Raw genomic sequence first — 21,329 nt, forward strand, 5'->3', positions numbered from 1 at the left:
AATTGTAACCCTCCTACACCCAACCATTGCAATATATGCTCCTCCACCTAGCCCCTGATGGTCCCTTCATTTTCTCCTTAGTTCAATTGCTAACGATGTTCCTTTTCGATGACTATGTTGGGCTTGGAAGAATTCCTCTTCCAACTCACAACGGGGGAGGGGGCTTTGATTATGAGGTGGGCTCTTCCTATGAGGCCTTTTGCCCAAATAGGGTCAATGAATGATTGAACTTGTAGCACAACATATATTGGTTGGATTGCCTAAATGAAAATGACTATCTAGTAGTATGATGCTACTTGCAGCTATCATGTGGTCCACATCCATGCGCTAATCATTACATCTACAAATGATGTTAGCAAAATGGTCCCAACGAGATCATTGGGGTCTTGCACAAAGTGGTAGAACTTCACAACTAGTCTTGGTAAAAAAAGTGATGGAGTGCAAGGAGCATGGTGGCAATACTGAAAATATGAGATAATGAAGTTGCTCCACCAATATGAGAAGTTTTTAACATTTTCCCATGTGGGAAAAGGGGCCCTTTCCCCTTGTTTTTCACTATAGTGTTCAACATCTTGAGTTTTTTCTTCGAAAGCACTCTATACCTAGCTAGGTGCAGCTGAGGATAAGGGGATGTTGGCCCTTACAACCGCTTAACCCCAACTGCACTTACCTAGGTATGCCATCCCTCCCTCCTAGAAGCTCATGATGTTGTAATTCACAATGTGGAAATTTGTCTAAAATTTCATGGTAGATGATGCAGTTCCCATAGACCACAAAGAAGAGTAACCATGAAATGGCATATGCCCCATTAAAAGTCGCCTTAAAAATGTCAATGATATCAATGTGCAAGATGGAGTAAAGCCAATCTCAAAGAAGGGGAGCTATCTAACAACCCGTCCTTAAGGAAAGATCTCTTCATACTTTTAGGTTGCCCACATTGATTGGAGTGTTTTTCTTGGGTAGAAGGGCATTTCTATGAGGACAGAGGGATCCCAACAACAAGAAGCTAGCTAAGGGGATGGGAGAGGTAGGTGAGAGGAAGAGGAGACAACAATGTAGTGGCCAGTGGAAGAGCATAAATAGCATGGGGGATGCACGAAGTTGAGAGTGGGCAAAGGTGGCTAGAAAAGTAAACGTGAAGCATTCAACCTTTAAATATATAATGAAGCCTCACATATCAGGTGGGTTGTGGTTATATGCACTAGTTTTAATAAAAACATGCTCAAAAGGAGGCTTTTTCCATTTCTTCTAGCATTGCTTTGAATTGCTTTTCACGCAACGCTACTACCATATCCAAGACAACTTTCGCACATGGCTTGAAAGAAGCAAGACATTCTTTTCAACACCCACAATAATGGCCTATGAAGTTCAATGGTCTTAAGAGTAACCTCTTAGAGTGATTTTTTTGTGATACTAAACAAAAGCCTATGTGCCTAACTTCCTTAAGAGGATATAACTATGTTAACCTTTGATGAAGTAAACTTGTTGATTCAAGCACAAAGTCAAGCATGTGTGCCCCAATCTCGCTTAGATTAAACCTTGTAGGGTGTAAATCAAAATGCCGATTGTTATCATGGCTTCGATTGCAAGGCAAGCTTGTGATCCTATGGTACCCTTGGTTTGCATTAATTTTTTGGTGGTGGTTTCACATAATCTTGGTAGGCTTTGGCTTTATTGGTGCTTTTATGATTTCTTATTCTTTCTCCCTTTGTGTTATAGGTATGTCAATATGGATGATAGGAGTTGGAAGTGCAACTACCTCATCATCATTAATCTATTCATCCATAAAAATCTAAAATAAACAAAAAGCACAAGAAAGTGCTTTGGTAGAATGGAAATTAATGGAACCCTATTGATCTTTTGTTAATAATGTCAAGTGTAACTTACCTTTGTGATCTACTTTTTATTACAATTTAGATGCACAAGTTTCCTAGTGAATTTGATATCTAGAACAAAAAGTGGCTAGGATCTAAACGATGTGCATACCTAGATCTCTACTCTATAGTGTCGACAGTTAATCCCAAACTCTTAGTACAAACATTAGGATGTTTCCAACTTCTTTCTTTCGTACTTCATTACATCTTGTGTGCGTTATTGTAAATCTATGGTCACTAGGATACCATTTAAATCCTTCTACACTATATAAGTTCCAAATCTTCTAAGAGAATGTGATAAGTACGTGCACTTCAAGAAAGAAACCCTCCAAATCTTTAAGTTAAATGCTTTTATGTATGTATAAAAAATGTTATTCTCCAATGCTACTTACTCGTCTCTACTTAGCTTTAGCAACTTGTTTTCTTTTTGTGCCAATGGCACCCCAAAGTGGATTGTAAATAAAATTTTGATGTGTCTCTCTGTCTTGTACACCTCTTAAAGGATGTTTTACAACTTTCTTTCTTGCTTGCTTTCTCCTATCTACCGTTTTGACATAAATCATGCGTGGTCTACCTTTTTGCTTAAAATTGCTCTATATGTTTTTAATTTATTTCGCTTCACCAGACTAGTGAAACTGAACGTCTTTTGAGGTGAAGCTAGCTGCTAGAGGTGAAATGAAAAGGGGGGCAAAAAGTATCAGAGTCAACATTTTCAACTAACCAAGTATGATCTCTATTGTAAGAAATTGAACCTTGATAACGTGCCCATGCTAAATTCATGAATCCATGTCTACCTACATGTGCTAGACATCTATATCTAGCTGCCTCTACAAAGACCATCGAAACAAAACTTGGAACATAACCCTTGCAACAAATTCCAACAGCCACCATATATACTAGTACAATGGCTGTGTTTATCTTTGAAAGACTAGTAGGCTACTAGGGTGATCCATAAGAGAATGAATAACACGGCCATTAAAGTCTACATGTTGTATTTGAAATAACACCACACAATAGGCCTTCCAAATGAGGATCAATATCAAATATGTATATATTGGAAAGTACCTCTATTCCATGATAAGACATAATCTATTAACACAATAAAACTATATTTGTGACATACAAAAAGAAACAATCTTTCATTCTTGTTTCTATAGTTTAATAATTGAGTTTATAACTCAAGAGTAGCTTTCTTCTCACTTATATGTAAGGATTTTGTTGCATTGGGAATACATATAGGAAATACATTGGGAATACATATAAGAATAAGATAGGTGAAATGATATTCTAAGTGAGGCACAGTTATGGCCATGCACTCAAAAAATGTTGAATGTATTAGCAGACTGCAATGGTTATACTTACCTAGAGCGAGGGACGCAATCGACCCTTCTCACCAAGGTAGTCGTCGCTGTCGCGCATGTTGTGGTACAGATAGGAGCCTTGCGCACGGAACCCTAGCTGCAACTTCTCTGCAGAAAAACCTCTGTACTTGTCCTGCAAATAGGCATCTGTGATGTCCCCCATTCTTGTCAGCATGGTGCTCATGCTATTGAATGGCTGAGCTCGAAATTCATCCCAAGGCATCCACTGCATGCAATATGTGCTGATTCGTATCAATGCAATGGAATTGTGCGTTTATGTCTTGATTCGTATCAATTGATGGAATTATGGAGGAATAATTCTCGTTGTATAGGTGCTGATTTATGGAGCTAAGGGTCTAGCACAATGTGTTGATTTCGATGGAACTACAGAGGATTAAATCATATTGATCCAATGAGAATAGAGGAATATCCAAATCAATGTAACTGCAGAGGATCAAAACATATTGATTCAATGAAATTACGGAGGGCCCACTCTTTGCTAGTTGATTGAGAGTTGCAATGCAAGCTTGCTATCTTGAAACCATTGAACTATGATATCAATGGAACTACAGAGGAGTAATTCTTGTGGATTCATATCAACATAATGGGGTTATATGTTTCTGTTAATTCATATCAATTCTAAGCAACTAGAGGAGTAAATCCCGTTGTATGGGTGTTGACTTATGGACCTCGGGTCAAGCACAGTGTGTTGATTTGTAACAAGTCAAATGGAGTTAATTCTTGTTGTACAGGTTGATTTATGGACCTTGTCAGCGCGCAAAGGTGTGATTTGATTCAATTTCAATTTCAGCTTCAAAGAGTCTAAAAAGATTTTGAACCAGCAGTATTGTATGATGCATACAGTCCAATGGAATCATGAAGAAGTTAATTCTTGTTGTATAGAGCGAGACAGATCTACGGGTCTCCCAAAGGTGTAATTCAATTCAATTTCAATCTCAACTTCAAAGAATGCAAGGAGGTTTTGAATCAGTGCTGTTGTACCTTTGCATCAGCGATTTCAGTTTCTTGTATTACTATCTCGGAAGTTAAAGGTTGGAGCATACAGAGGAAGAAGAGATCAGATTTCCCAAATGCCATCCCATGCACCTGCCTGCAGGTATGGAGACAAATGGAATTATAGAGGAATAATTCTGTTGCGTGGATGACCCCTTACCTACCTTAAAAACTACTATTGGGTCCATTTTGAAGTACGGACTCATCAAAATAAGCATTGTCAGAGAAGAGTATGGATTGAGTCTATGTTACACACTTCAACAAAAAAAACTCGGTGGAAGAACAGGCACCTGAAGGCTAGAACTTCCATGAATTCACAATCCACCTGCCAAGATGCAAATAGCTATAACTTAATGGATCAGTTAATGGTGCACATAAGAGAGAGATTGTTCATATCTCAGACTACTACAGCCATGTTTGATTGACATACCCCAGTTTCCTCTTTGACTTCCCTCAGCACTCCATCTTTAATATCCTCTGACTGCCCTTAGACCCAAAAAAGATTACATTTCGGTATTAGACACAAAATTCACTGTGAAGTTCAGGTGGTACCATGTAATACAGCACTGAATAAACAGACCGCCTGCTAGTAGCAAAGAGAGCACTTGAAAATATGAGAGAGAATGATTGCATTGAAACTGTTGTACAAGGGAAAGAGTATCAGATAAGCTACACTAGATTAATCTTTGAGTTTAAAACTAGAGTGGCTATGTAGAAGATTCGTCATGACAGACATGTAATATTATTATTACATGGCTCATAAGTGCTTCATGTACCTTGTGGAAAAGCTAAAGGTATTAGCTTCAAAAACACACTCAAGATTGTTCATTTCCATCAAACTCACCTTCAAGAACACTGCCCATTTGAAAACAAAAAGCAGTCCACTAGAAGACCAATGACTGCTTACACTTCCCTTTTCTCAAGATCACAATTCCCTTTTAAGCAGCTAATAACTGCACATCACAATGCAACTTTTATTTGAGTTAACAATGCATATTCTCAATCACTCCTCTTTATCCTTGCAGAATTTTTTCTTACTAAAAATGTCTTTCATTACTGTTGGTTCCCAATGCAACTTGATGCAAAACACAGGTCTCTGAACAATTCGTTTTTGAGCCATAATTGTCCATACATAATATTCTCAATCACTCCTCTTTATCCTTGCACAATTTTTTCTTACTAAAAATGTATTTCATTACTGTTGGTTCCCAATGCAACTTGATGCAAAACACAGGTCTCTGAACAATTCGTTTTTGATCCTTAATTGTCCATACATAATAGCTAGGTTCCAACTTAAGCATGAGATACATATACACTTTGTTGTCTTGCAATCTGTCTAACATACAAATGGTGGACACAATCTTGGACAAGCGAACAGCATTCAGATCCAATGACAAGGACAATCATGGGCTTCAAGCATCTACTGTCTTACAATGTCTTACTGTCTCTCAAGCTAGATCAATTTTTATCCCCTTGTCTAATTTTTAAATTGTGTAGACAACTTCTCCAAGCTTTAGCAGGCTTTTCTAGCTGATTCTGATATGCTAATGTCATGTGACAGCAATTAGACAGATCCAAAGAAAGCTTTACTAATACTTCCGAGTTCACGGTTATGTATGAAGCAAAAACCCTTTGAATTATCCATAACAATTTATCTTGAATAAGTTGAGGCCATCGCAAGGCCATTGCTCTTTGGTCCTAGGATACTCTGCTACTAGGTCATAGCAGCCCCAAAAGCTGAGTTTAGATTATGATACTCTACTCTGGATCACATCTTCATGATTCAAGCCATCATTGAGGAGGGTAGAGCTCATGGGAGGAGAGTCTACTGTTGCTTTGAGAATTTAGGCAAAGTTTTCTGACTCAATGCTACATGAAGGTGATGAGATGGGGGATCTTAGCCTTAGTCAAAGGTAGGTCCAAGCCTCGAGAGGGACGTTAGAGGAGGTTGTCAACACCATTGGAGTGAAGCAGGGTTGCCTGCTACCACTTGCACTCCTCAAGATACATTGATGAGATGATAGATCTCTAATTGCATTGATAGGCTAGGATGGTTGAGAGCCGGACTTGAAGTAGCACTGATTCCACTTTTGCTCTATGCTGATGATATTGTATTCATCGCAGACACACCAGAGTGGTTGCAAAAGCACTTGAAGGCATTACAGACCTTCTGTAACCAACCTTTTATACATCAACAATTGTCAAGATGTATTGGCTCAATGATTCAGATTGATTTGATGCTCATTGAGCTTGAAATGTGATTTGTGTTTTCTTTGAGTATTTAAAAATAGGTTAAATGCTCATTTGTTCATTCAAAGGTGGCCAATGGCCAAAATGCCTTGTAGTTACATTTGGGTCATCATGGATGATATGCCCAATGTTGAGCTAAAACATGCTTTTCAGCTGATTAGCATTCTTAAACAGCCCCAAAACACACTTAATTAATGAAAAACTCTAAAAAGGGGAGTGGTCCGAGAGAGTTTCAATGGTCCCCCAAAAGCTCTAATTCTTTGGGGCACCCTTCAACATCTATAAATAGACAGGCTGCCCCCATTCAGCCTTATCCCTCCCGTGTAGGTTTCTCACCCTTGTGTGTAGATCTCAGCCATTAGTCTCCCACCACGTGGCGGTTTAACCTTAACGATTCCTGCCATCACCTCGTTCTACTGCTGCATTTTACCGCCGTGTTTTATTGTGGCGTTTTACTGGGGCGTTCTATTGCAGCATTCTATTGCTGCGTTTTACTGCCGCATTTTATTGTGACGTTCTACTGCTGCGTTTTATTGCAGCATTCTACTGCTACGTTTTGCTGCTTCACCCACATCATCAAGCATCATCCTCTGCAGTCGCCTCAGTCTCCTCACACTCTAGTGATCAGTGTTTGTTGTTTCTCTCACTCCGTCACTTCGATTGGTGGTCACAACACTTCAGATCCGTTTTTGGTGGATGCCATTCTCCGACACATTGCTATGCCCTTGAGTATCTGTACACTCTTACATTCATTTGCAGTATTCATTCACTTCAGAGTTGTGTTCTTCTCTCCCTTCTTCTGTTTGTGTTTGAGTTTTTGTGTTGGAGTTTTGAGTTTTTGTGTTCAAGGTTTGAGTTTTGCTTTCAGTGTTTGTATCTGTCTCTTTGTGTTTCTGTCGTGGTTGTACACTCTGTGTTTCCTCAGTGCAAACCCTAGCGGTTTTCTTCACTTGGTATCAAAGCCGATGCTCTTGTGAAGAGTATCCTGCGGATATTGTGGAGAGCTAGTCTTTGTGCGAGGCACACAATACGACTCGTAACCGAATCACAATGTCCCAGACACCTTCTTCTCCCGTTCCTATGATGTCCTATCAGACTTCTCCATCATTGGAGGCCCTAAGACGGCAATATCCACTCGGTGAGGAGGACGACACTCCACTTTCACCTTCACCTTTTTTTTCTTCTCCTATTCCAGATTTCACTAACATGATAGAGGACTTTGAGGAGTACTATCGCAACATGTACGGTAATGTTTACACCCCTCCTACAAGCTTTGCTACCACATTTGGACCAGTTGGTGAGGCTGACCACCTCTCTGATCATGGAGGATATACGGCATTCGGAACGTCTAGTGATTCATCTTCATCATCTCAGCCAGGTCCAATGTTAGGTTTGTACAATCCTTTTGAGTTGCATGGATCAAAACCCTCACTTGTTTCTTCTTTTGAGGTGCAGGGTCCGGATGGCTTTGCGTATGCGAACTTCAATAGAGGGGGCTCATGAAACAGACGGAATTCACGTACATCTACAGCTTCTGTTTCATTTGAGCATGTAACACACTTCTCACTTTCCTCCCATCCCACCCTCTTCTATCTCCACCCTTGATCATCTCTCATCATCCTTTCAAAATCTTGGATTACACTCAACATCCGCTTCACATACACTAGGGGTTAGATCTTCCACCTCCGCTCCTAGCACCTTCTCCTTCTCTACCCCATTCTCTACCTCTTTGCACCATGGTACTTTGTTAGGGAGAATGCCACCCTTTAACACAGTGCCTCTCACCTTTCCACAAATGAGTACACCCATTGTACCTTAGACAGTTGTGTTGGGCGTTCCCCTCGCTACCCCCAGATTCACCTCTCATATGACCACTCAAATGTAGGGGATTCCATCCTCGGCTTATGGGGCGTCATCCCACTTACCTTGGGTTACACCTGCGCAGGGATTTCCATATTTTGCTCCACGTGTTCCCATCCCACCTCCACCATGGGCTACTCATGTGGCTCCCATGCCCATGGCCAGTCCATCCCTACCTATGGATCCACCTTGCACACTCATGGTATGCCTGGTGGGCACTCTGGGACCCATTCCCAAGTGTACTCCACTCCCCCATTCTACCCACATTACCCTTTTCCCCACTACCTATTTCCGAGCACTACCCCTCCTGTTACAACGGCCACAAATGCTTTCACGGATAAGACTCGTTTTAACGGATCGAATTTCACCACTTGGTTGAATTTCATGCAACAAGTGCTTGAGTCTCAAGGTCTTTGGGACCTCATCATTGGTCTAGAGCCTATGCCTAGCTCACCCTGACTACACTCGTTAATGGAGAGCCTGCAATGCCACCGCCAATATTGAGCTGATGCAAGGATTGCTTCCTGAGTTTCACTCTCAGTCACAGCACTTTCCGCTCGTGTCAGAGAGTTGGAGTCACCTTCTCGATCACTATGCAGCCCGTGATCGTACTTAGCGCATAAATCTCGACTTTGAGCTTCAAGAGTTCTCTATTAAGGAAGGGGATGATTTGAAAGTCAAGCTGGCTGAATATAAGCAGTTACTCGCCAAGTTCGCCACTACTGGCTCTCCAAAGTCAGACGACGATCAGGTTACGTTCTTCTTGAATAAGTTGCCCGAAAAATACTTCAATTTCATTCAGCACATCATCTCACAGCCTCGATTGCCAACCTTCTACGAGTTTGAGTGTCAGTTCTTGCATTACGCACGGTTGCATGATCAAGTCCACAAGAAATCCTCATCACAACCTTATTCAAAACAAAGGGGGTTGGTTGCCTCTCCTTTTGGGAGGGAAAACCAACAATGGCAAGACCTCAAAAGATGTGAAGGCAAGCCAATCAAAGGGTGACTCCTCTTCCTCAGATGGAACCAAAGAATCTAGACCTATCTAGTAGCAACTTCCTAAGAAAAACCGGTTTTGCACACATTGTCAGAGAGCACGCCATGTATATGAGGAGTGTCGCTCCAAGGCCCAAGGTTTTCCACCTAAAAAGCCTCAGCAGACCGTTGTGACTGCATAGTCCAATGGAGCTACGCCTTCCACTCCTGCTTCATCTACTCCTTCAGCACCCGTTATTACTGTTGGACATGTGGCCCGAGCACAGCCTCAGTAGACAATCTCTTTCACTACCCCTGGGGGACTCACTGATTGATCTGCAGGTCCCAATCCCGTTGCACTTCATGCATCCATCTCACCTTTCTCTCCACCTCGTCAGGCATTCCCTTGGCAGAGCCCTACTACTGGGCGTAAGCGATGGTGACCACCTTCTTAGACTAGGATGTCTCTAGGTCCTTTAGGATACCCTAGGTTAGTCTAGCACCCATTTTTTCGCGGTCCTAGAGTCGGGCCCATAGGATTCATTGTCCTTAGCTTTTCCATTCTTAAGTCTTTCACTGCATTTACTCACACACATACACATTCATTGCATTGTCTTTTTACTTATATTGTACCGTACCTTATAAAATCATAAGGTACCAATTAGTACCGTATTTTATCGTACCGTACCGTATCATATCTCTTTCGTACTTGACAACCCTGGATTGTCGTTCTCTCTGTTTCTGCACTTCAGTTTATTTCCAAATAGTTTGCCATGCAAGTTTCTGCTACTTCAACAGGAAGAGGAAATAGGCCACCACATAGAGCCTGTGTCATGATGGTAATATGTTTCCGCCATTGTGGAATGAACTTCTTGTGGAAAGTGGCTTTGGTAATAAGAATCTCCAACTCTTCAATGGCAGCAGAAACTTTGCAAACATCCATTGAATTCTTCTCTTCTTGGCAATGCCATTTCTCTCATTTTCAGCCTCTTCTAATACTTGTTGATGGTAGACTTCCGATAACTTCGACTTGGCCATTATCTTGAGAGGGTGTTGCATAAGAATTTGCAAGCCTGATAGCAACCAAAAGACCTTGAATAATCCCCATTTCTTCTTCATATGCATCCATTTTTGCAATAGTATCAGTCACAAGATGAATAATATGAATAAGAGAGGCACTTTGAGTAGCCAAGAAATTGATAGAGGAGTTTGGTGGGGTCTGGTACTTAGAAGAAGTCTACAGACTAGTGATAAAGTCTTCTTCCTAATTTTCCTCTTTAGTATTTGATTCACATTTTCCAACTTGAATTGCAAGTTTTCTAGGAGGGGGTATTAAAGTAGGCTTTTGATCATCTACGTACATCTTACATAGGGCATCTTCTTCTCTACATAGTGTAGTCTCAAGGTATTCATGGAATCTGTAGAAATTGTAATGCAATCTCCAAGCAACCCTAACCGCTTCATCAAGATAAGAGCCCTCCATTTCATTTTCAATCAAAATCATGATGAGTGAGCACTAAGGCAGAAAGGGTTCCATCTGCCAAAAAATGTGTGAAGCCAAGACATGAGAGCGACCGGGTTTGGTAACGACTTCAAAGTCGAACTCTTGAAACAAAAGGAGCCATCTCATCATTCTTCCCTTCACATCGGCCTTGTTCATCAGGAAGGACATGGCTTCATGGTCCACGTCACTGTGTAATTTTGCTCCCTGTTAGTTACTTTCCAACTTGCATAATAGATTGGTCCTTTTGGAAGGGGCATCTACGACCAAAGAATGATTATTATTGAGTGATTATTGAGTATTGTAGTGAGGAAATGATGTACTATTGATTGAGAGAGAAAGAGAGAGTCAAAGATAGCCAATTCTATGCAAAACAATGTATCTATCTATAAGAGACTGTGAGAGAAAACTATGAAGACAATAAGATGAATACTATGTGATAGTTTTTCATTCAAAGTGGTGTTTCTCTTGTGTTCTCTTTGATTGGTTGATGAATTCTATGAAGAATATAAAGAGAATGGTGAATTTGTTGAAGTTAAAGCCGTGGGAGAATTGTTTCTATGAAGCTGCGTGAAGATTTCTTGCTCGTGGTGTTCTTTTTCTTGTTATGGTTCTCTAAAGAATGAAACAAGAGGTTGTTGATGTTATAAGATAGATTTTATTGCAGTAGAAACCCTTTTTCCTTAGTGTCTCTCTTGGGGCTCCAAAAATCAACTTGCTGCCTGAAGTTTGTAGAAATTAGAGTTTTAAAACCCTCATTTTCAGAATTGCAGCAAATCAGTCCTTTTATATATGGTTCAAGCACTTGGTGCTCGTGGTTTGGTTTCAATAAATTCCTAAAAGGGGGAGGGTTCAGTTTCCCTCTCAACATGGTGTCGACTCTCTCTCTCTCTCTCTCTCTCTCTCGGTGCCGATCACACCTTTCTCAGTTTCTCACTCCTCACCTCATTACCATCACCACCTGCAGATATCATACCCCACATGCATACTACCATACACTTCACTCATGAGCTCTCACATGTTTACTCACAGCATCTGGAGGAGCACATCACGTCACTTGATCCATACGCACCCCTTGATACACTGACCACTGATATCACACGCATTCTGCATGATTCTGCTACACTCAGTTTTCCACATCACACATACACGCACCCCCCTCGGACCGGTACCATGCCACAGAACAGGTGGTATGATCAGAGCAGGGATTCATAGAGATTCCGAGATATATGCAGATCTATATGCCACATCGATTGAGAGTTCTTATTGGACAGCTCAGGGTATCATCACATCAGCTTATGATTGAGAGTGGCAGAGCCAGTGGCATCCCACGGGAGGAGAGGATATGCCCCCTTTGCAGATCAGAGGTGGAGAGTGAGGAGCATTTTGTTCTCAGATGCCCGACATACTCAGAGTTGAGATCTAGATACACATTGAGCAGCTCACTTCAGGGATGTATGACTGATATGGATCAGAGATCATTTGGCCGTTTTCTGGGAGAGGCATGGCACATCAGAGAGCAGAGCACACAGCGGGTCCCAGTCAGAGAGGGGCCCACCCAGACGACTATTACACAGTTCTTTCAGACAGACAGAGTGAGAGCTACTGTACCAGCCTCCAGCCAGACCTCCGGGCTCACACTACAGCAGGCTGAGGACCAACGTACCCGACGCCGCACGAGGATCCGTGGGTTTCGGACCCCATAGCCACACCGACAGGAGATCCAGAGGATTCTTGATCTACATCGACAACAGACTGAGATCCGACGACACTCGACACATTGGATCTCAGATCTCCAGTTTGCTCTTTCTCCACCGCCGATGTACCACATCCTGCATCCAGGAGGGATCACCTGCTATTAGCGACTTCGACGACTGCTACTACATCCCAGGATAGTATATCTCCCTGCATCTGTTACATATACACATCGCACCACTTTATCACAGCCGACAGTTGTTCCCCTATCACAGCCGACATTTGTTCCCCTTTTGTAGCCATTATCTGGAGTACCAGAGCTACATATGCACATACACATACACGACACTTATCACACTCACAGCACCGTATTTTCAGTTTCCAGTTTTTAGCTTTTCATTCAGCACTTTTATTTTGGATAGCTGGACCTCATCAGTTGTATCACAGTTTGTCTCATAGGCCAGTTTTGGTCTTTAGAAGACGTTAATATAACTTTCTTTCTCTCTCTCTCTCTCTCTCTCTCTCTCTCTCTCGTGAAGATAATTAAATTAAGTAGTAAATATTTACATCAGACCATCAGGTCAGCATTGAAAATAACAAACATAAAGGAAAGTCTACACAAACTCTAATATAGAAATGTCACACAGAAAGAACAATTGGTGTGGAGAGAACAATATCCAGCCAGGGAGCAACAATGTTAGGAAAAACCAGATCAACAGACACCATACAGGAGATTTGCCACAACACTAAACCACGAATACAGGCCACATGTCCATGAATGCCCAATATCGAATAAAAAATGAAGGCATTCCGACTACACCAAATATGCCGCAAGGCTATCCATCTAAGGAAATGGAAAAGGTAGAAATCATTTGAACGCAAAGAGGTTATAGAGGTTATCTTTTCCATAATCCACGAACAAGCTGATATGCGGTAATGAGTCAACAAGAACCACACATGGGAAACAAAACTCCAAATCTGTCTCGCAACAAGACAAGAGACAAAGAGATGAAGCATTGTCTCATCACATGAAGTGCAAAATACACATCAACCAGCAGAGATCTTGCGCGCACGCAGCACATTCCCAGTAGGAAGAGCCCCAATAAACAGCCTCCACATAAAAACTTTTCCCTGATACGAACCTTAGATTTTTAGAGTTGGATGAATCTATCCTGTCACTTTTGTTTGCTATCCCAAATATGCTATACTTTATTAGCCTTACCCATGACTCATCTCTTGGCCTCCACCATCAGATGATATATTTGGTTAGCTGACCTTTTCTCGAAATCATCAGGAATCACAAACATCCAATCATACCAGGGAGACAATAGCTGCAATGCAGGCAAAGGATAGAACCTCAAAAGTCTGTGCTGTATGGCCAATCAAATATCATGATATCCTCTAGACACCCGAAAGTACTGACGAATACGCCGAAAAGAATAAAGACAAGCCTGCCCAAGAATGACACCATCCAAGACTGTCTACAACCCCAAACAAGCCATCCGATTGAACTTGTCTCGCTGCAAATCTTTATTAGGCCAATCCAACAACCTAAAGGTAGCCAGTACTTCACCTTGCAAGGAATTCTCCTCATGATGAAAATCAGGAGGGCGCCAAACTGCAAAACGTAACATTGCCTACCAAGATGTGATCATATGAGAAAGGAGAAAAGACTGGAAGACCTTAATAGATCTTGTGGAGTTAAGCACATGCCACCAAGAAGCATTAATGACCGTACTGACCGTACTACCATGAGAAATGCCAATTCATTTTATTAAAAAAATTTCTATATTTGTCCAGGGATGACTCTCTACACATAGTGCTTGCAGAAGAGCTAACCTAAAAGCAATCATATGAAAATTAACATCCAAAAGAGCTCCTCCTCCCATCCTTTTAGGACTAGTCACATGCTACCACAAAATCCACACCGGGCCCAGGCGATTTCCTTTCTTTTTCCATAACATGAATCAGATAGGCTGAACCAATTCCAAAAGAGACTTCTTGGTCCAAGGAAGCAATGGCAAGAAAAATAAAATCATGCTAATCATAATGCATTGAGCAACTTTAAGTCTCACATGGAGAGGCCAGCCTTGAGATTTCCAGTACATAAACCAATCATGAATACAAGATGCTATCCAATCCAACAAGGCACAAGGAGCTACCTCCACACCAATAGGATAATCCAAGTGTCTGGTTATATTTCCCTGAGGAATCACAATACCATGCCAGCCCAAAGCCTGCAAATTATTTCCCATACAAGAGAGCAGTGTAGATTTTTTAGCGTTAATATGAAGTCCCGATGCCATAGCAAAAAGTTTCCACGCTACCATTGCCCGATTAACATTCAAGCGATTAGCCTTAAGGAACATAAAGGAATCATATGCCAAAGATTGACCCACAAGTTGTGCCCCACTAGGAAGAGACAAACCAACAATCTCACGCTTCATGAATGGTGTCGCATCTTAAAAGAGGATAGGCCACCACAGCTAGGACTGCATCACTTTTTGAGTTGTTGCATCTTTGTTGAAATGTCCTTTTCCACCACCCTCTTCTCTCTCTTATTTTTCTCCCTTCTCTCTCCCCCTCTTTCTCTCCTTCCCTTCCTCTCTTTTCTCTCTCCTTCTCTTCTTCTCTCCCTCTCTTCTTCCTTTCCTTCTTCTTTTCCTCCTCTTCTCCTTCCTTCTCTCTCCTCCTCTTCTTCTTTCCCTCTTCACTCTCTTCCCTCTTCTCCTCCTCTCCTTCTTCTCCTCTCTTCCCTCTTCTCCTCCTTCTCTCCTTCTTCTCCTCTCTTCCCTCTTCTCCTCCTTCTCTCTCCCTCTTCTCTATGCCCATAGCTAATCCTTTTATTTCTTCCATGAGAAATAAATTAACTATAACGCTTAAAGAACCTAAGTTTGATTCATGTTCGTGGGGGCGTTTATTGTGTTGGTCGCTCCGCTCGCCTCTCCCGCATTATTGGTACCAATGGTAGCCTCAAAAAAGACGAGCTTACATGATCAAATGCCTTTTTAATATCAAGCTGAAGCATAACAACCTGCTAGCCTGAAGCTTTTGCATAGTCAATCCCATTCAAAATGTTGTGCATTATATTCCAGCCCTTAATGAAACCGTATTGACGTGGATGAACCAAATGCAGAAATACTTTCTGCAATCTGTTGGCAATGAGTTTATAGAAGATTTTGTATAAAGAACCCATAACAAAAATGGGTCTCCATTTTTTCAAAAAGGTAGGAGAGGGAACCTTAGGCAATAACCAAATGACTGCAATCTTCTAGTTTGAAGGCATGACACTAGAATTCCATACTTGCTGACACAGGCGAGTCAACAGATCCTCAAACTATTCAACATTGGCTGAAAACAACTCATTAGGAAGCCCATCCCAACCAAGGCAAATGGGACAACACCTCTTCCACTTCATCCTCTGAAATATTAGTATCCATTAAGGCAACCCATTCTGGCTGAACCTAGTTACTAACTAGATCACGAATGTATCGGGGAGCAGAATGTACAGCTTCAAAAAGAATCTCTTGAGGGCCCAACAATGATTTATAAAAATCAACAAACATTTGAATGATGGATGCAGGATCTGTCACCATAACACCTTGCTCATTCTTCAAACGCACAATATTTTCCCGAGCGTATTTCTGATGTAATCAAGCAAAGAATTGATGAGATTGACAGTTATTGTCATGCAAAGCTTCCACTCTGGACAACAATTTGTATTTAGCATATTCCTCTTCTTGTAGAGATTGAACTCAGCCTTTCAACCATTCAATGCATATAAGCAAGTCATCAGTGGTATCTCCCAATTGACATAGAGATAATGAATGGGCCAACAAATATTGCACATGTAACAATTCAATGCGTAAAAAGGAAGCATGCTGAATACCATACTTTCGAGATAACGAACGTGCATCATCCCTAAAAACAGCCCATGCTTCCATCCCTTCTGATAGGACCCTGGAGTGAAACGAATCAATTAATTGCTGAATACATTCCAGAAACTGATTTTGCAGCAGAAAGGATTGATTGAAACAAAGAGGCAAACAAGTTAGGAGAGCCTTATAGACATGAACATGTTGGTGTGCCATTTCCAAGATCAAAGGATAGTGATCAAACAAGACGTGCTATCGCTCCACCCACATATCAATGACTGCAAGGAGGAAAGAATCACTCTGATAAATATAGATCCTATCCAGTCTGGCCCATGTGTTTGGATGTTGAAGAGAACGATAAATATATCCTAATTGAGAAGGATGTATCCAAGACCACATGTCTTGTTTCAAAGACACAGCTGCTAGAGCGTCCCACGCCTGTCACTCTTAGGACCATCCATTGATGTGAAGTCATCTGATCCACAGATGTATGAGCATTAAAATCACACATAACAAAGCCTTGATGAGCCATGGCAAGGCAATGCAAGTCATCCCAAAACTAACAATGTTCACGAGCAGTAGAAGGAGCATACACATCCACTAGCCATAAAACCTCTCCCTCATATAGGATTTCCAAAATCATAAATTTGCCTCGATGGTCCTGAGAAATCAAAGATGGTTTGCAATGAAGATCTGACGGCCAACATAACTCCAGATTTATGTGGAACACGACCACTAAAAAATACTGTATAATCCTTATATACATATGATCCTGCCAAAGCATGTTGTTTATGCTCCACAGCACAAAAAACATCCCAATTCCCAGCTAACACAACTTTCCACAACCGATATTGCTTACTGCCCGAAGAAATACCTTTAACATTCCATAAAGCAATTATCATGATGGATAACAGAAAAGGAAACTACTGAACCCCCACTTTCCCTTTCCCTTTTATATAAACTCCTTTGGCTGCCTGAAATCTCTTCATCTTGCTTCAAATCACATCTACCAAATTTTCCCTTTGCAAACTGGCAATCAAAGCATGAGAAGGAAATTGTTGTTGCTGGAAACGGAAAACATCCCAAGGAGGCACCATCCTCCCACGCAAGTCAAAGCACATAGCAGAATCAGAAACCCTTTTTTCATTCGCACCAACTACAGGAACACGTGAAGGTTGAGGTTTCAAATAGAACCCCCTACCTCTACATTGAAAAGTCTAAGTGATAGGCTGTAGGGTTGGGCAAACAAGAGTTGACCGAGGCTCCTATCTAGCATTACAGCAAGCCACCGTGACCCAAGAATTATCCTGAGGAGCAAGTTCTAACCCACCGAAAGCGATACACGCTCAATACCAGCTTAAGAAGCAACCTTCTTTCCATCATCTTTTCCCTGTTGGACAATCGACTCAAGATCAGCTTTTGGTTGCTGAACCATCCGTTGGGAAGGATGATCTTGCATATCCATGCCAAGATCCATAGATCGCTGCAATACATCATGGCTTCTATCACATTCTGAAATGAAATGTCCCAATTGTCCACATCTGAAACAGTGTCTAGTAAATGTGCCTCATTTCAGCTCATAAACCAAAGTCTGCAACCCCAGAACCTCAAAATGAACTTTGGTCGGGCGAGATTTCCCTATATCCCAAAGCATACAAGCCTTGTTCCTATTGCAGGAGGCCAACCGAGGCTCCACCAGCACCTCACCAAGAGATCTCAAAACCAAGGGAAGAAGTCACCAAAGATGTGCAGGAAAATCAACCACCTCGACCCAAATTGGACATGCCTGCCTAAGTATCTCCTAAAACTCCGCCATAGGCCTCCATGGAACTATATGTACTAACTGTCCATCCATGAACAACGGGATACGTTGCATAATATGAGCATGCACTTCCAGGGAACGAAAAAGGACCTCAAAAAAGCCTCTCGTCCATCATAAATCTCTTCCACAAGGGGGGCCTGCACTTGCCCTAAAGCATCATCCCGACACATCTCCACATTGACAAGCATAGACTGCAACCAAGCACGGATTCTAGTGATCAAAGGAGTCCTTCCCGTAAAGTAAAAGATGGCTGCCCTCTCATGAAAGGTAGCAATCTGCTGTAGAACCAGATCAGTTCCCATAATAGTGATCACATGTTGCCCTTCCGGTAAAGACCTTGCTTTATCCTCATTGGCATGAGCATATTCCAACATAAGATTATTAACAGTGGCCAGCATAAACTGAAAAGACTCATCGATCTGAGAACATGAAGCATGAACATTTTGCTGAGGGAAATTTGGGGCACACAAAGCCAGTTCATTAGCCGACATCTTATGACGTTTACCCATCTCATCCCCATCCAATAACTGCCTAGAATCTTCAGCTGATGAATCACCATCTGATTCCACCAAGTCTTTATCGTCCCCATTCCCAATATGTTGATCTAGAAAGGCCATATCAATACCATTAGACACCTACAAATTTGCCATAACTAAGCTTTATGCTTATTACACAGTTTATCCCAACCCTGACTGTCTGTCATAGAACTGAACTGAATTTGTCACCTTCTACAGGCCGTTGTACCTCAGGACCTCTGCACAAATCTATACTCTGTTGTACTGTTTGTACAAACCTTTACACAATCTCTCCCACTCACACTCTGTCTTACCCGTGAGTAGAGAAGGACGTCACAGATAGACCCTCACACTCAAACGCAGAGCAGGAAGCCACGGTAATGTTACGTCGCAGAGCAAGAATGTTCACAATTCAGGTCGATGATGATTCATAGATGTGCTAGGGCAGGGCATGAGCAGGGCAAAAACGGACCTTACACAGGACAACCAGGGGATCTCAAGTAGCACACAAGACAGATTCAAGCGTTCGGTCAGTTTGCACTGCAGGGCAACCAAGAGTTCTCTAGAAGGCAAGGGCAAGGCTCGAAGTCACCCTGCACTGATCTGAGGAAGGAACTCAGGCAACACACGAGATAGGTGAGCACTTGCACTAGTCAAGGGAAGCACGTCCGCAGGCAGGTAGGCACGTCCGCAAGTCTGCCATTCTCTCTCTCTCTCTCTCTCTCTCTCTCTCTCTCTCTCATTTTCATGGTGATAATTGATCAAGTTGGTTAAGTTTAAAGTATTGTCATTCTCACGTTCTTCCTTGCACTTACAAGTTACAAAGCCGATAGGTTCGTATGAAAGGATAAAGAAAATGATGTCTGGCTACAAAGAGGGTGACCCCATCAAATAGTCTACTATACTCGATCCCCCCTTGGGGTTTCAACATGTGTGCCCTCCTCAACCTGGCCATTGTGACATGCCATTAAAGATTATGACCATTGTGTGATGCACTTCCCGATGCAATGAAATGTCTACCATACTCTATTATCTCCCTAGTGTCATGTGATGATCTCTGCATCTTTGTATCCTCTAAGAAGATCTCTCGATATATGACGCCATGTGTGTCATACATCATTGTTCTAACAAGCGGCAAATGGCCAAATACCTTGCATCCTAGATGGGACTCAATATCATAACAGCCCAGTAATTTGTGCATATGTTATATTCCATCAAATGGAAGCTCACCTGTTGGGCCACATCTCATCTTTCTCTCGCAAGCCAAGCTTTACTGGTCAACCAAGTCCTGTTGTTGGTGAGGCCTAGCATATAGCTTCTTGCTGATGCTTCTCTTCAACCTGTGTTTCTCAATTATGCCACTTAGTTTCAAACTTCTTGTGGTCCAATTCAGATGGATCCAATGATTACCACACCAAACTGGCTTCGTAACTGTCATCAAACACTCATTAGAGGAAGGCTTCAGGATTATTGGCCCAAAGTACCACAGCAAAGCCCTCTTGGGCAAGCTGGTGGTCCAAGGACTCATGCCATATATTCTTCATTTCAGACATCTTCTATAATTGGGATATCCTCAGCAATAGCCCACCATTCTCTTCACCAAAAGTCACGATGCCATGGCATGGCCTGAAAACATTCTCACATTCAAGGACAAGCATATTTCTGTTGAGACTTCAAGCTCATTATCTTGTGTGTGACCGACAGTATCTTAGTTGTGTTCAGTTGTACATGTGTGGGACATTTAATAATTAGTGTGACCTAACCAAAGTTAGTCATGGTTAGTGAAACCTAGTGTATGACTTACTCTTTAGTAAGTGTAGAATGACAATGGAATAATGGAAGAAGAATGAGAGCATGACTTAGCTCTCTGGGGCTCTCCTCTATCTGTGTCTCATTTTTTAACATGGTATCAGAGCCATCTTGGATGGGCTCTCTGCAGCTTAACAAAGTGAAGAAGACCTGAAGATTGAAGAGACAGGATCTCTCTGAAGAGGAGCAGGCTGCCATTGTTCATGCCAAGTAAGTGTTAGGTCATTTTTGTCTCTTTGCTATTGGAGTGTGCTTGGGTCCTCTCTAGAGTATTTAGAGGCTTCATTGACCACATTAGAGAGAGCATTGATCATCATTGTGATGGAGATCTACTGAAACACACTCAGGCTGCCAGCGTGATTGCACCTGATGATGTAGGAGATCCCCTTGGCTGCAAATCAAGGTAACAAGCATTGGTTGAGCTATCAAATGCTTACAAACATACCTTGGAAGGTTGTTGAAGACCCTGGAACTCAATGCTTGCCTGGGAGCTCAGCTATGGACTATGAGACAGAGTACGGATCTGAAATTAAGTGCAGGCCTATTATAAACAGGGAATAGGCAGCATACACTTGATCTTACATGCCGTATAGACCTCATTAAAGCATACATATATCTTGGAAGACATATGCATTATTTTTCATGCCTTTTAGCTGCAATTTCTTGAAGAAAATACACAAATCTGAGAGTTCATGACAGGCTGAAAATCTGTCATAAACTGTTGGTAGCAAGCATTGGTTTATGTTGAAGCACTCCATGACTTTGGTTGGCTCCT

The 21,329-nt window shown here is 41.8% G+C and overlaps 1 protein-coding gene across 1 annotated transcript in view; it reads right to left on the reverse strand.

The window, feature by feature from the left end:
* Nucleotides 1–2,946: 2,946 nt before the first annotated feature.
* NUDT2 (nudix hydrolase homolog 2) overlaps nt 2,947–21,329 on the reverse strand; it is a 90,384-nt gene continuing 72,001 nt past the window's right edge. The window contains exons 5-8 of the mRNA XM_087670171.1: nt 4,680–4,730; nt 4,540–4,574; nt 4,238–4,346; nt 2,947–3,461 (exon numbers count right to left, since the gene is read on the reverse strand). Coding sequence (XP_087526297.1) covers nt 3,237–3,461; nt 4,238–4,346; nt 4,540–4,574; nt 4,680–4,730 — 420 coding nt within the window. The 3' untranslated portion in view covers nt 2,947–3,236. The remainder of the gene's footprint in view (nt 3,462–4,237; nt 4,347–4,539; nt 4,575–4,679; nt 4,731–21,329) is intronic.

The sequence above is a fragment of the Lygodium microphyllum genome, chromosome 28 (genome assembly GCF_053477565.2).
Source record: "Lygodium microphyllum isolate KBCC chromosome 28, Lygodium_microphyllum_v1.1.10, whole genome shotgun sequence".
Taxonomy (NCBI): Eukaryota; Viridiplantae; Streptophyta; class Polypodiopsida; order Schizaeales; family Lygodiaceae; genus Lygodium; species Lygodium microphyllum.